The 16776-nt window shown below is 34.8% G+C and overlaps 1 protein-coding gene across 1 annotated transcript in view; it reads left to right on the forward strand.

The window, feature by feature from the left end:
* Positions 1 to 721: 721 nt before the first annotated feature.
* Positions 722 to 16776, forward strand: part of LOC113515232 (bicaudal D-related protein homolog) — a 151249-nt gene continuing 135194 nt past the window's right edge. The window contains exon 1 of the mRNA XM_052896133.1: positions 722 to 1495. Within this exon, the coding sequence (XP_052752093.1) occupies positions 1049 to 1495 (447 nt within the window). The 5' untranslated portion in view covers positions 722 to 1048. The remainder of the gene's footprint in view (positions 1496 to 16776) is intronic.

Raw genomic sequence — 16776 nt, forward strand, 5'->3', positions numbered from 1 at the left:
TTCACAGTCAGAGACATTTGTCATATCTTATTGTTTTCATATAAATAATACAAAATTATATATATCTTTAGCTGTAGCCAAATAACTTAATATTAATAAATAAATATTAAAAAAAATACCATTCAGATGCCTCGCAAGCATCATTTTAATGGGACAGGATATTTAATAAGTACGTATTAGTTTTAATTTTTTTTTTAATATTTATGTGATTGATGAAGTTATTTTACGATTATAAATAAAACATATTTAAGTATTGCATATACATACATACGTACATAAAATTAATACAATACCTATTTTTACAATGACAAATTAAAATAATATTGACATTCAAAAAAGAACTCTTAAGCAAGTTTCATATATTATTACGTTGACGAAAAAAAAAAAAATTAAAAAAAAAGCAAAATTCTATTAAGGATCCAGTCTAAATATGATCATGAAGAATCTATTTTTGTATTCTAAAAGATTTTGGCACTTCATAGAATTCATCTTTACAAATGACAAAACATTTGTAATACTTTCACGGGTTTTGTGTAAAACTATAAAATTAAGTAATACGTTTGCTCCCTTATAAACGTGTTACTGTATTATTACTTTAGTTTTTATCAAAATTCATCCGTCCACTTAATTACCTACCCAATCCATCTGTCGACTATACAATCTTTGAGCGCCGTGCTTCGTTCTGGCTGGAAGGTTGTGTTCGGCACTGTTGTGTCCGCACCGTTGTCGAGGCAACATCGCGTCGCTTGCGCGCGCCACCGCGTGTGTATCCAATCGACATAATAAAATATTAAATCGTGTTATGTGTACAGTGTTTGCTAGTGAACCGGAAATGTTGATGCAACTGTGATCAAAAAGTTATTATAATGGCACTGAAAAAGGATTTCGAACTGAACAAGAACATATTCAAAAGCGTGAAAATTCAAATACCCAAACCCGTGAAGATACAGCAGGCGATAGACAAACTATTCAAAAGGAGCAACTACGAGAAAATAGTGCAAAGTTAACTTACGCTAACAGTTTAGTAGTAACAGGCATAGTTGATTAAATGGCCGGTGAAGTTAGTGCAAATATTAGTAGAAGTAGAAATAATAGTAGTCGCACCGAACCACAACCGCCCGATCGGAACAAATCGCCTAATTTTATAACAAATGAAACAGAATTCGTTGGCAGAGGAGACATATTGAGGTCGTCAACACCAATAAACAAGCACAGAAGAAGTAGAAGCAGAAGTAGTAGCAGGAAACTAGCAGCTTTAAACTTGTCCGCTGAAAACTTTTACGAGGATTTAGAGGAATACGTTAGAGAAATGTCAGCGGTAAGACAGAACGGTAGTATGGACGGAGAACAAGAACTGGACGTGTGGAGTCAACTCCAACAGAAGGAGTCAGATCTTCTGTTGGCAGCTGAACTGGGAAAAGCACTCTTGGAGAAGAACGAGGAATTGAAGAAGGAGCAAGAGCGTGTCGCCGAGGAGTACGGCAAAAAAGTCGAGGTAAGTTTTTTCTTTTTTTATATTACGATTTACGTCTATGATAATTTTGTTAATCTATGGTTAATTTTTTTCTTTGTTACTTTAAGAAGGTACAAATATGGTTAGGCCTTGGAACATTAAACTTATTTAATGAATTTAACCTTTTTAAATTGTAAGGCTTGGTCGAGAAAACCTTTGACTCGTTTTATTTCCTAAATATTTTTTTAATTTTCATTCTACATCGGGTGTTTTAATTGCAACAACAGTTGGTAATTAAGCAAATTGCGTATGTACTTATGTAGTTTAATTAAGATTCTTTGATTTCTGATTCGGTATAATTAACACTGGTTATTTATATGGAGTTAGGTACAGATATTATATTTATACAAATTTCTGTGAATATAGGATATATATAATAGGATAATCTGTACGCGTTATTTCTGGCAGTAGTAGTGCTGATCAGACAGAAGACTTTTTTGGAAGGCCCGATTTCTTATTCAAAGGTTCTTTAAATTATGGGGCTAGATCATTTCCTTTGCAAATAGATCTTGTGACGTAGTTAACTGAGAGTGAAATTAAATTGTTTAGTTTTCATATCTGATATAAAAACTGTATCTGAAAAATTCTTTAGATACGATCCTGTTTCATAATCTTATCTAGATGTCAATCATTTAGGAAACGACAAAAATTCGCGACAATTTTTAACTCTTTCGCCAACTATATAAGTACTTACCTAATTGCAACATCTTTATTGCTTTTAAAATATTACCAGTCTATTATCTAGTCTTCAATATTTCTTGTTAAAATGTTATCTATTCTTTTTTAATTTAATTTATATTCAACATGTTATATTATTGTAGTATAAAAATTTGATTTCTTATAGGTAGGTGTATTTCTTATTGTCAATGCCTTATTTTCTCCTAAAACCTTGCCACTGCGTCGTGTTTTAAGTGTTGTGATTTCATTGTTTTCATTTCACGTTGTATTTTATGGTGTTTACGATTGAGTAGGTATAATGAGTAATACTGGTTTTTGTTGCTTCAGACGATCTAATCAGCTTATCATAAAATGTTTATACTGCGATGTATCACTATATAAATCTAGATGTATTTAATTAAAATGTACCTATTGAACATTTTACTAACGTGCCATCATGTACATAGGTTCCGTTCTTTGCATTTTTTTCCTTATTATCGAGGATTGTGACTACCTTGGATAATCACTTATTCTCTATTTATATTCCTTCAGTTCGGTCTTTCATACCATGGATGGTATTGTAGAATATAGTGTCCAGAGACATGTAAATTTGATCAAACCAAATCCCTCCTGCAAACCTGTTTTGGCTGAGCGTGTAGTTGTTTTGAATATGACGACAGACTATTGTTGGAAACTGACATCTTATATATCAATATATATATATATTTGTATTTTTATATTACATTTGATGTTTTTTTATACCTTTTTCTCTATAAGTTTCTAAAATATATTCAATTTATGTGAATGTGCATAGTTTATTATTGTTCTCCAATCACAACTGTGAGAAATTTAAAATTATATGAATACAAATGTAATTTTACGATGTTTTAACTAAATTATCCGCTATTAACTGCGGCTTCATCTGCGTGTATCAGTATATAAAGTATCCTAATTGCTAAGTTAGGCTATAACCTATCCGTGTAGGGGAGAAGGGATTGTTAGCAATGGGGACTACCAGTCCCATTGCTAGCAATACGCCCTATCAGGTCAATCTCCGCGTGGACCCCTCTAGAACCTTCGTGTTGAATTCCAGGTGTATTCACCACGATGGGCTAACCGCCAGCATGTACCGTTAATGCAGGCAGAGTTACCATTCCATTGTCATTCGTTAAAAGACCTATCCGTGTGTAATTTCATCCGTGTACCAAATTTCATTCGAATCTGTCCAGTAGTTTTTGCGTGGAAGAGGAACAAATATCTATCCATCCATCGTTAAAAACATTCATATTTATGATATTAATACAAATATTATAATAAAATAAGTAATCAGACTGAAAGTCTTATACATAATTGAATGTAAAGGAAACAAAGGAAGTATCGCTAAATGTGATCAAGAGGTTATACAAAGCGTTTAATCTCTCTAGAAGGTTATGAAAAAACCTTTATGTAACTTATTATTTTACACAACGTTGTTCGCATTAAAAAACTACAATCATAAGGAACTAAAAGACTTACCTATTGAAAGTTGACGAAATGTCAACAATGGACGGTTTTTATTGCCCTTTTTTTGTCGCACACTTTGGAAGCGTCAATTTATTTACCGCCAATCGAAATAATGTTGTTTTAAAATTCGTCCAAAATTTAACAGGCAAAGAGCATAGCGTATACAGCTTAGTCGTAAACTACAATTGATACTTCCCATCGCATTAAAGTTTAGAAATGTTGTTATTACCTTTTTTTTAATTTGCACAAAGGCAGGCAAAGGTGGCTAGAACGTACAGCTAATTCTTTGATGTTAATAAAGCTTTCGAAGCCTGTTTATTAGTTTTTTCCTTCTTTAATAATATGGTTGTGTTCCATATAATTAATGAGGTATTAAGTAGATACGAAGTATAATACTTTAATTCAGTTTCGTGAACTATATTACTGGGCTTTATTTCGGAATACCTATTATCTGCGACATTTTCGATCAACTCTGCAGAAAGGCGTTGTTTTTAAGACTTTTTAAGTCGCGACAATATTAATCAAATAGACGTTTTAGAAATGTGTATTAAGTATGACATTCTCGATGATTGTCAATTGTTGAAACAGTTGCGTGTGCAATCTGTTTGCTCACCTGAAACCTAAAACTTAATGACGCAAAACAACATTCTAGAACAATAGCATTGTTTATATTATGTTACTGCTCACAGCCCAATACGTATACGGGTTACAGTGAATTATTGGCTGATTTTTCAAAATAATATAAATGACGCTATTTATTATGCATGTTACCCTATTTGAGGTTGTCGCTAAATCATCATGTATCATGGGTATATATGGGTATGGTATAATCGGTATCCATGGAACACTTGATGTGCAATTGCGATTCGTTGGCAAGTATGCGTATGAGTCTACTGGGAACGGTTTATCCAGAGCCAGGGGACTATAGATATCTTAAACCGCGGGATATCGTTAGGGTAATACATAGGATCTATGAAATGATGGTATAAGGCAGGGGGAAGCACAAAAGATCCGTATGGGTCGACGTGCATCGGCTTAGCTGACCCCATATGCGAAAAAATAAGATAAGATTATGGGAATTATGGGCGTCATAGTATGGGCACAGTACCTATACTATGATGCCCACGGCTATTACTTTCCATCAGGTGGTGTGTCAGCTTATTTGACATTTTAAGTTGCATAAAAAATAGATAACTCTTCCATTAATGAAAAACATTGTCAACAACCCCAAATTAATTCTAGCTACGCGGTATAAATTGGCGTATAGTCCCTGCATAGAATAGGCCACCCCTTCCTTTTCCGTGGATGTCGTAAGAACCGACTAAGGGAGGGCGAGGGATGGGCAGTAGCGTCCCTCTTAAAACATCTCCAAAGTTTAAATGCGGTTGCCAATTCACGTGCCAAGCGTGGTAACTACTGGAAAAACCCCCCCTTATGGGGAAGGCTTATGTTCAGCAGTGGACAATTAAAGGCTGATACAACAACAATAATACATGTAAAAATGTTGCATGCCAATTTTTTATGCAGTTTAGAATGGCAAACAAGCTGTCGGCCCACCTGATCGAAAGTGGTAACCGTCGCCTATGGACATGAGCGTACTGCTCATGAATATAACAGAGTATACTGTTTCATCCATGATACCTCCCATACGTTGCCATTCCTGAGGACTCAGGTGTTATTCCTCTGTACTGTGTAAATTCACTGCCATATCCCAACCTTTAAACCGAAACACAGTCATGCAAACACAACTGCTTCACGGTAGAAACACGAATGCGACAGAGGTGCTCTAGCAAACGAATTTTGTACAAAGTCCACCTTTGGTGCTGGTGGCCCAAATTGGCTGAATGTTAAAGCAATCAAAAACGTATAATATTATCTCAACTTACTACATTCATCGCAATTTTGATTTCATTTCATTATAATATTGAAATGTCTTACAACAGTCGTGAAGTAAACAAACGATGTACGTCACTGAAAAGAAATTCTAACGTAAATGTCATAAGTATTGGAAATTAGTTAAACATTAGTACTAATTAGTTAATGACCATCACATTACCGTTCCTTGGCTTAGAAGTGTCCACTTAGATTACCACTGGTCATTGATCCAAGTTGTACAAGCAACTAAGTATGTATGGATAAACACTTATTACAGTGAGATGAGTGGGTCCACGGATGTTTTTAATGGATGGTAGATAGATAGATAGATAAATAGATAGATAGATACTCTTTATTGTTTCCTCCAAAAGATTACAATAGTAAACTTATTATAAATATAAATAATTACAAGAAATAATCACAATGCGAAAACTACGGGCGACCTTATCGCTAAAAGCGATCTCTTCCAGGCAACCTTTAAATGGAGAGGAGTAATTATAAACAAATGGTAATAAAATGGTAACTTCGCCTGATCTATAGATGTACGCTGGCGTGGTCCCATCCCTCACTAATGCCTCGTCTGTGTATATCGAAAACACAGACGGGGTTACCATTTCATTTTCATCCATTAAAAAAATAGGATAATAAATCCGTTATATTATTATCGTTGATTGTAATTAATTATACACCTTTTAATCCATTACAATTAACCAGTTCATATTTCCGAGTCAAAAACCCATTTACTCGAATTCAAATGTCCAACCTGTACGGGCTTGGCCACTCTCACGCGCCACAGCTAACTGTGAACATGATTCACTCCTGCGAACAATGCTTTTGGGTTTTAAAACATTTTTTGTTGGCTTTTGATCACGCGGCGCTTTTGTTTGTGGATTATGGTGTTTTGCTGTTGTTTAGATTTATTACATCATTGCTACTGTAGCCCTGAGCAGATGAATTAAAAAGGCAATTTAAGAGCAGGTCCATTAGAGGGAGACTTTGTACAAAAGTCGATTGCTTGGGTATCTCTGTCCTATTCGTGTTTCAACCGTGAAGCAGTTGTGTTTGCATGACTGTGTTTCGGTATGAAAGGTGGGATATGGCGTGAACTTACTCGGTACAGAGGAATAGCATCTGAGTCCTCAGGAATGGCAACGCATGGGAGGTATCATGGGCGAAACAGTATACTCTGTTATATCCATGGTACTGCTCATGTCTAAAGGTGACGGTTACCACTTTCCATCAGGTGGGCCGTCAGCTTGTTTGCCAATTTAAGTTGCATAAAATAAATAAATAAGGTATTATATTAAAGACGGGAAATCAATCCAAAACATACATTAACAACGACTGCATGGTGTATCCAATAACTATTAATAAAGTGTATAAAATGAGGCTTATGATCTTGATTCGCTGACAAGGACCGGTTAAGCCAGTTTGTTGACGTAATAGGCCCTTGGCCGTACCCTTCTTAGATCCATCTCTGAGTTTCACTGCTGTATTTGCAAGATGCATGTCTACCTGTATGTAAATGAAAGTTTTATTTGTAAAGGAATGTGAAATTTGTAAAGATGTTTGTACGAGTATGCTTGAACTGTATGAATTTGTATGAGATTTGGTACTTGGATAGGCTACCTATTCGTATATCTTAACACATTGAATACTTTATATACTTACTGATTAACATGAGCAAAGACGCGGGATAGAGCTAGTAATTAATGAGTGAAGAAGGTTGCAGCATTTTATTTGAGGATTTCGAGGTTCTGAATAATGTATTCAGGTCATAGATTAAGAATAATACCTGCGGCTGGCATTCTCTTTCTACGGTTCTAATACTTTATTCCATTTTCAAATTAATTTCTTTATATCATTTTTTTTTCATCACTAATAACGTGTTAAAACATAAAAAAGTAATTTATAAAAAAGTATCACACTTACCATTATTACAATATAATAACCACACAAACCATAGACTAACCATAAATAATATTATTCTCTATCTATTACATAAACATTCCTTAATACTATAAACGCATTGGACCGCTAACCTCAATTTTTGAATCAATTTAAAAGTTCACGACACGGCACGTTTTATATAAAATAAAATGTGTGAGAACTATCATTGATCATCGTTTATCGTGATGGTTGAAACAATGGCTCACAGCCATAGCCCATGAAAGTAAAGCTAGCACAGTTCACGCCGCGAGCTATCTTATCCGTTCTCGGTATTTCGGTCAGATTGGAGATTGTACATTTGCATATAAATGTGGGTTGTTTGATCAAATTCTCTTCGCGGAATAAAGCTCAAAGTTATGAGTAAACATAGACATATATGTTTATTTTTTGTTGTATTTTATTTACTGTTTCTTTTTTTTTTATAATTGCAAGCTAAGACGTGAAGCTCGCATTTCGGTCAATATTTTAATAGTGAATGATTAACCAAATGATTTTACATTTTGAGAATTATATCTCATGTTATTAATATAATAAAATTGTAACTGGATTATGTCTGTACATGGGAGATATTTAAGAATATGAGGGGAATATATGAGATATATGATGGGTTTGGGGGCAATTACTATTATAATTTAAAAGGGAAATTAAAATAATAAATTTTAAGAATTTTCCTTGTCTATATGTTTGTTTTGGTATTACGCAAATATTACTGCAACGAATTGGATGCGGTTTTCATAGTTATTTTTGAAAGTGTAACTTAAAATCTGGTATATAATTTTATCTTGATACGTTAATAATTTTCTATTTAATTGGTCTTTGTACATCCGAAATCCACATACAAGAAATAGCGCGTCAAAAGTTAATGGATGTATATAATTCTATAAAAAAAGAAACTATATTACTGACACAGATACTATGAAATGTCAAAATTCATTTTTCAAAAAAACAAAAAAAAAAAAATTCGGAAGGTAATCGACTGAATTAATTTGGATAACACAAATCTGTAGGGGGGGGGAGGGATTATTAGTACTGGAGACTAAGAATCCCATTGCTAGCAATACATCCGACTAGGTCTACCTCCATGCGGTTCCCCCTGGAAACTATCATGGTTAATTCCTGATGAATTTATCATGATGGGATATTTGGCCCGTTTTCATTCACATCGATCACCTTTCACTGGTGCTCCGCCTGCGTATACCGTCAGCACAGCTATTCCATTTTTATCCTTAAAAAAAACACAAATCTGTAGAGAAATTGCAATAGGCAAACAAACAATATCAGTTGCATTCAATAAGCATTCAATGATGCTTCTCTTCGGAGGGAAAGGGATTGTTAGTAATGGAGTTCGACATTGCTAGCAATATGCCCTATCAGGTCGACCTCCACATGGTTTCCCCTGGAAACCATTGTGAACAATTCTCGTTGAATTCGTCACGATGGGCTGACTGACCTGTTTCATCCTCATCTATCATCCCTCACTGGTGCCCCGCCGGTGTATACCAATAGCGCGGGTGGGGTTATCATTCCATTATCACCCGTTAAAAAAAATGCTTCTCTTCTCACAACGAACAATATTGAATGCAACAAAATTTGGACAGTTCTGGTACTGAAACATGCGCATGCGCACTTTGTCACCGTGTACCCCATAACAAGTATTTGTACATCGCATTCATTGCCTACTGCATTATTGCATAAGTAATTATTATTACGTTATTATGTATGTCATTCGACTTTCATTAGCAGTTTAGGCAATATCTGCATAAATGCATATATGACTGCATATAGCCACAGTGTAACGTGTATACATAACCACAGCCAGTGGTGCAATGCATTTAAGTTCTACTGTCCAGATGTGGTTAATTTTAAACTTTTGCATTTTTAACACATATTTTAAACTAGAGCCCGTCCCGGCGTAGCATGAGTGGACATTTTTACATTTTAAAAAGTGGCCATTAAGGCTGCACACGCGACGGAAGCTTAAAAATGGAGTAACTTCTCCCGTTTTCCAAACATTTCTATTCACTGCTTTGCTCCTATTGATCGTAGCGAGATAAAAAGTATACTATAACCTGCCCAGGAGTATGTAGAATAATTGTACCAAGTTTTGTTAAAATCCGTCGAGTAGTTTTTGTTTCTATAACGAATATACATACAGACAAGCAGACAAAAATTTTACTGATTGCATTTTGGACATCAGTATCGGTCCCTAACACTAATCTCCCCCTGGAAATATATTTCATGTACAGAATTGACCTCTCTACAGATTTATTATAAGTATAGATTAAGAGCAAGGATTGTACAATTGATTTTTAAAAATTGACAAATAATAACTATGTATAAATATTATTTAGTTAGGTTACGGTAACCGTTTACCATTAAGTGGGCTGTATACTTGTTTGCCCAAAGAGGGTTGACGTCAGGCAGGTGGCCGGTCGTAAAACTAAAAACCAAATCTTTTTGTAATATGGATAAAATCATATTACGCCGACCCCAAATGATTGGGATAAGGGTAGGAAGATGATGATACTTGTTTGCCTCAGTGGTATAAAAAAAAAATAGATATTGACTTTTGTTTGATTTTAAAATGAAGAGGATTCAAGAGGACATTGGCTCCTGGTTTTCAATCTCATAACACAGATTGAAACAAAGACTTCTTTAGTAGCCTTTTTTTTGTTACACAACTTAGAGTGGCAAATCAGTTGACGCCCCACCTGATGGAAAGTAGTAACCGTCGCCTATAAACATAAGCAGTACCATGGACAAAATCTGAGTATACTGTTTCGCCCATGATACCCCCCGTGCGTTGCCATTCCTGAGGACTCAGGTGTTACTACTCTGTATCCTGTAAATTCACGCCATATCCCACCTTTCAAATCGAAACACAGCCATGCAAATACAACTGCTTTACGGTTGAAACACGAATGGGACAGAGGTACCCAAGCAAACGAGTTTTGTACAAAGCCTGTACGAAATGAGAAGGAATGATTTATCTGGGAAAATCTAATTACAGCCATTATCAATAGTATCTTGTAAGACCATAGAAAATACCGTATTGCCATGGTATTTACGCTTTACCTATTCTGAGGTCTGGTCTTACATCACAGAGTGTACTTGTTTTTTTTTTATGGTTCAATTATAAACTAGCCAGTAATTCGATGTAACAGAGTGATGATCAAATGATGATTTTCTATGGTTATTGTGGCGCACGGTGTATAGAATCGGACAGAACATTCTAGAATGTCGTAATCCGTTACTCATCTATGGATCGCTTTTACTTATTGACCTAGGTACCAATCGATCAGTGGGTCCACCATAACACAATTTGTAATGGACATTTCACTTTGATATGTATTTTTCCAGTGGATGATAATGGCATGGTAACCCCACCTGCGCTAACGGTATACGCTGGCGGGGAACCAATAAAGGTTGAAAATGAAAGGGCAGGTCAGTTAGCCTACTGTGATGAATACACCTGGATTCAGCACGATGGTTGCCAGGAGGGATCACGAGGAGGTCGACCTGACAGTGTATATTGTTAGCAATGGGATACTTTGGTATATTTAATGTTTTATGTAGGGAGGAAAGGGATTGTTAGCAATGGGGGGGGGGGGGTCTAAAAATCCACAGCAATATATCTTTTTAGATCGACCTCCACACAGTTCCTTTTGGAAATTGTCTTGATTGATCCTTGTTCAAATCACCACGATGGACCAACTAACCTGCTTACATTCTCATCTGTACCATCTCCCACTGATGCCTAGCCGCCGTATACCGATAGCACAAACGGGGTTACTATTCCATTATCACCCATTAAAAAAAATACTAACTGCCTGGTTCTGAAGCTAGGATATCCTGTGTGATAAGGAACTAAGCGACAAACATCTGGGAGCACATACCAAAATACTCAAAGAGTTAAGACAATTCAGAGAAATAATAATAAATACTACTGGATACATTACGACGTGCCGTGTGATCCTAGCATAGAATGGGCCAATGAATTGTATCTACGCGCACGTGACACCCCTAGTGTTACAGGCGTCCATATGCTACGCCAATGAACAGTATCTTCATGGTCGCCAACGCGCACGTGACACCCCTAACATTTTTTTTGATGGATAAAAATGGTATGGTAACCCCGCCTGCGCTAATGGGATACGCTAGCGGAGCACCAGTGAAGGGTGATTGATGACAATGAAAACAGAGCAGTTAGCCCATCATGATGAATTCATTAAGAATTAACCATGATAGTTTCCAGAGAGAACAACGAGGAGGTCGACCTGGTTGGGTATATTGCTAGCAATGGGATTTTTAGTCTCCATTACTAACAATTCCTTTCCCCTAACACCCCTAGCATTGCAGGCGTCGCGTCCGTATGTTATAGTGACCGATTACCATTAGACGGTCTATATGCTTGTTTGCCATCAACGTGGTATAAAAAAATTGTACTAGCAAGCGAGCATAGTTGCGAGCGTAGAGCTAGTGTTACATAACTGTCTTAACCAAGTTAGATTATGTTTAGAATATGAACCAGCTCGTTTATATGCAATGTAATGCAACAGTCGATTTCGTATGAACAAAGTGTGTTGCATTCATAAACTGCACGGTGAATCATATCAATTAGTTGAAATCTATCTATACATTGATACCTTTGTGCTATTAATTATACAATAAATATCAAAATATCTAAACTAATATTATAAAGATTAGTTTAGTTTTCTCACTGTGATTATCACTACTTCCTATGGCACTGTGTTAGGTTGATTGGAAGAAATTTAGATATAATTTCTCTTTTAGAGATAAGTTCGCCTTTGCTAACATTGTTATTAACTTCTTTTTATTACTGTATGTTTTAGTGCAATAAAGAATATATATATATATTTCTTGTAATTGTTTATATTTATAATAAGTTTGCTATTGTAATCTTTTGGAGGAAATAATAAAGAGTATCTATCTATCTATCTATCTATCTATCTAACGAGGAAACTTTATCTTTAATTATATTACTTTCACCTATTAAAAGCTACGTTATCAGTCAATGATATTAGTTTTACTCCGCCTGCGATATCGGTATACGCTGGCGGGGCACCAGTGAAGGATGATAGGTGAGAATGAAAAGGCAGGTCAGTTAGCCCATCGTGATGAATACACCTGGAATTCAGTAAGATGGGTTCCAGGGGCGATCACGTGGTAGTCGACCTGATAGTCCGCATTATTAACAATCCCTTTCCACCCATAGGTAGTTAGTACAATTTTCTGGCACTTATTATATAGCACGAGAAATTTTTCAATATTGCACCAAATAGCATAAGTGAGAGTGCACCGGCCAGCGGTGTAGCGAGCAACGATTGAGGACACGACCTTGCCGGACTGGCGTTCGAATCCGGCGCACGATGGATAATGTTTTTAATCGTCCCCAATTCAACACTGAGTTCCACTTACAGTTACGAATACTTTTAACTTATAATGACGTGTTCAAATTACTTAAGTAATATTGGTGTTATGGTCCTTTTTTAATACAAGTACAGCGAAAGTAGGCCTTCGCCCTGTTGATGGAATGTTATGAATTCATTAATAAAAAATAAATACCTACTTATCAGGTCTCAAAGTTTGAATTTAGAATTACATTTTTCTTTTTCTTCTTCTTTTGGTTTTGGGTAATTCCATTTTTATTTTTGTGTTATAAAATAAAAATGCCTCGAAGATTTAAATTTAGAATTACTATTTTTAAATACCACTTAAGTGAGATGTGGCAAAACAAACATACGGGTTCATTCATGATAACCATGTTGCCAACCCTTAATATTTCACTTCTTTTTAATAAAAAAATAAAATAAAAATGTTTATTTGGTATCCTTTGTTTAATTTACAGTTTTCTTTTTAGGATCGATAATAACTGTAATTGTCACTTTATAGTGTGAATTTCGGTGTGATGAAACTCTTTTTAAATCGCTTTGTACTCTTATTAACCACTTAAATTCTAAGATACAAATGTGAGTAAGGTGTAAATCAAAGTAAAATTTATTTTATTAATTAATAATAATAATAATAATAATTGAAAAAAAAAAAAAAAAAAAAAAAAAAAAAAAAAAAAAAAAAAAAAGATATAAATAAATTAAGAGCAGACTGCGGCAGACTGACTCAATATATTAATAACAATAGATCAAATAAAATTATTAAAAGAGTTGAAGCAATTTTCAAGAGTAGAACAACACACACAAGACATGAAAATCAGAACAGAAAGCCTGAAGAATTTTTAGACACCCTCAAACAGACTCTAGCACTGAAAGTTCATCGACTCAGGAGATATAAGAAAGCAATGCAAAGGAAAAGGGACAACATAATGTTTGAAACTAACGAAAAATTATTTTATAAAAACTTGCATAAATTAGAAACTAACATGATTGCTGAAGAAAACTTAGAATTACCAACACAAACGCAATTAGAAACATTTTGGTCTAACATTTGGGAAGAACAAATACACTACAATGACAAAGCTGATTGGATAGAGGAAGAAAAGAAAATGTGGAATACTATTGAAGAAATGGAGTTTAATGAAATAAAAGAGATTGATATCGCAGACATTACGAGAAAACTTCATAATTGGAAATCACCTGGTATAGACAAAATACATAACTTTTGGTATAAAAAATTAATATCGTTACACAAAGCTTTAGCAAAAAATCTAACAGACGTTATATTAGGTAAACAGGATATACCTGAATTTATTGCAATAGGAATAACTTACATGCTACCAAAAACAAAATTTTCCTCAGAACCATCCAAATACAGGCCAATCACATGCTTAACAACGATATATAAAATTCTGACGTCAGCAATCGCAACTAAAATCAACGCACATATAGAACACCATAATATAATAGCAGAGGAACAGAAGGGATGCAGGCGGGGCCACATGGGATGCAAGGAACAATTAGTTATAGATTCTACTATCCATAAACATGCTAAAATAAAAACCAGAAATCTACACTGTACCTATATTGATTACCAGAAAGCCTTTGATAGTCTTCCACATTCTTGGTTATTAAAAATATTACAGATTTATAAAATAAACTCCAAAATAATAGACTTTTTACGTAACATAATGCCACTGTGGAAAACTACACTACAATTAAGCACTAATAAAAAAATAATTAAAACGCGACAGATAATTATCAAGAAAGGCATTTATCAAGGCGATTCATTGAGTCCATTGTGGTTTTGCTTAGCACTAAACCCCCTATCTCACTTACTGCATCGTTGCCGAGTTGGATATCCTCTACAAAACACCGCCCAACAAACAATTATCTCACATCTCATATATGTTGACGATATAAAATTATATGCTAAAACAGATAAAGAAATGAAAAAGCTTTTAGAAGTCACTACAAATTTTAGTAAAGATATTAACATGAAATTTGGACTAGAAAAGTGTAAAATAGTACATATTATTAGAGGTAAGGTACAACTCGGCAACTACACAATCGATGATAACAATACAATTACAGCTTTAGAGCCAAACGAAGTATATAGGTATTTAGGGTATAACCAGTTAAAAGGTCTTGATCACACTTCGATAAAACAGCAGTTAATAACAGAGTATAGAAAACGTATAAACTCAATATGCAAATCCCAACTTTCTAGCAAAAATCTTATAAAAGCCTTTAACACCTATGCTATTCCGATCTTAATATACTCTTTTGGCATTATAAGGTGGTCAAAAACTGATATAGAACTAATAGAAAGAACTACTCGAACCATACTTACGAAACATAACAACTTGCATCCTAAATCTGCTATAGAAAGACTTACTATTAAACGACAGAACGGAGGCAGAGGTCTAATAGATATAAGTCACATGTGGCAAAAACAAATAACAGGACTAAGAACCTTCTTTCGTTCAAAATCTAACACTAGTACTTTACACAAAGCAATCGTCCAAAATGACCAAAATTACACTCCCTAAACCTAAATAATCAAACAAATACAGAAATTTCTACAATTAGTGAACTGCAAAATCAAAAAATAGAAAATTGGAAGAAAAAAACACTACATGGAAGGCACCCTCATGATCTAGAACAAACACATATAGACAAAACGGCATCGAATCAATGGCTGAAAATAGGCAATTTATTCCCAGAAACAGAAGGGTTCTTAATTGCAATACAAGATCAAATCATAAACACCAAAAATTACAGAAAATTTATTATTAAAGATCCAACCATATCTAATGATAAGTGTCGCAAATGCCATATTCAGCCTGAAACAATTCAACATATAACAGGGGCATGTGTAAGTCTTACACAAACTGATTACACACACCGACATAATCAGATAGTCAACATCATTCACCAAACCCTAGCACAGAAACACAAGCTTATTGAAGACACAAACACTCCATATTATAAATATACCCCACAAACCGTGCTGGAAAATTTAACATGTAAAGTATATTATGATCGAGCCATACTTACCGACAGGACCATCCATTATAATAGACCGGATATTACCCTACAAGACAAAATAAATAAAATAACTTACCTTATTGATATCGCAATACCCAATACACACAATCTCCAAAAAACAATAGCTGAGAAGATTAACAAATACGCTGAACTTAAAGATGAAGTCACAAGAATCTGGAAACAGGAAAAAGTTTACATAGTCCCGATAGTCCTTTCATCTACAGGTGTCATTCCCAACCATTTACACCATAGTCTAAAACAAATAGGTCTACGAAAAAATCTCTACATCTCCCTACAAAAGGCTGTTATATTAAATACTTGCAGAATAGTTAGAAAATTCTTAGATATAGATGAGGATGAAGTAGCCACCCGACATACACAAACATAACCTTCCATTCAAACATACACACTGCACTTACTTGGTCACGTACCCGTAAGTGTAGTATAATTACCAGCGCTAAAAGCTGAGAAATAAGCAATTCAATGTAAATAATAATAATAATAAAATTTAAAGACACCTATTCTTAGATGTAGCAAACAAGCATACGGCCCACCTAATGGTAAGTGGTCATGCTCGTATAAATTAAAATTTTGCTATAAAATACTTCAATCCTGGTAGTATCACTTTTTCCTCTTTTGAATAAAAAGAAAAATTTAAAATCTGTCCACAATTGACGGAGAAATCGATGAACATATCCACACGAAAAAAGTATACAGTCGAACATAGAACCTCCTGTTTTGAAGTCGGTTAAAAAAAGACTAGAACTGTATCCCAACGGTACAGATTCAAACGATAACCCGCACGTTACGCAAACG

This window comes from Galleria mellonella, unplaced genomic scaffold (genome assembly GCF_026898425.1).
Source record: "Galleria mellonella isolate WM207_F2 unplaced genomic scaffold, CSIRO_AGI_GalMel_v1 utg312, whole genome shotgun sequence".
NCBI classification, from domain to species: Eukaryota; Metazoa; Arthropoda; class Insecta; order Lepidoptera; family Pyralidae; genus Galleria; species Galleria mellonella.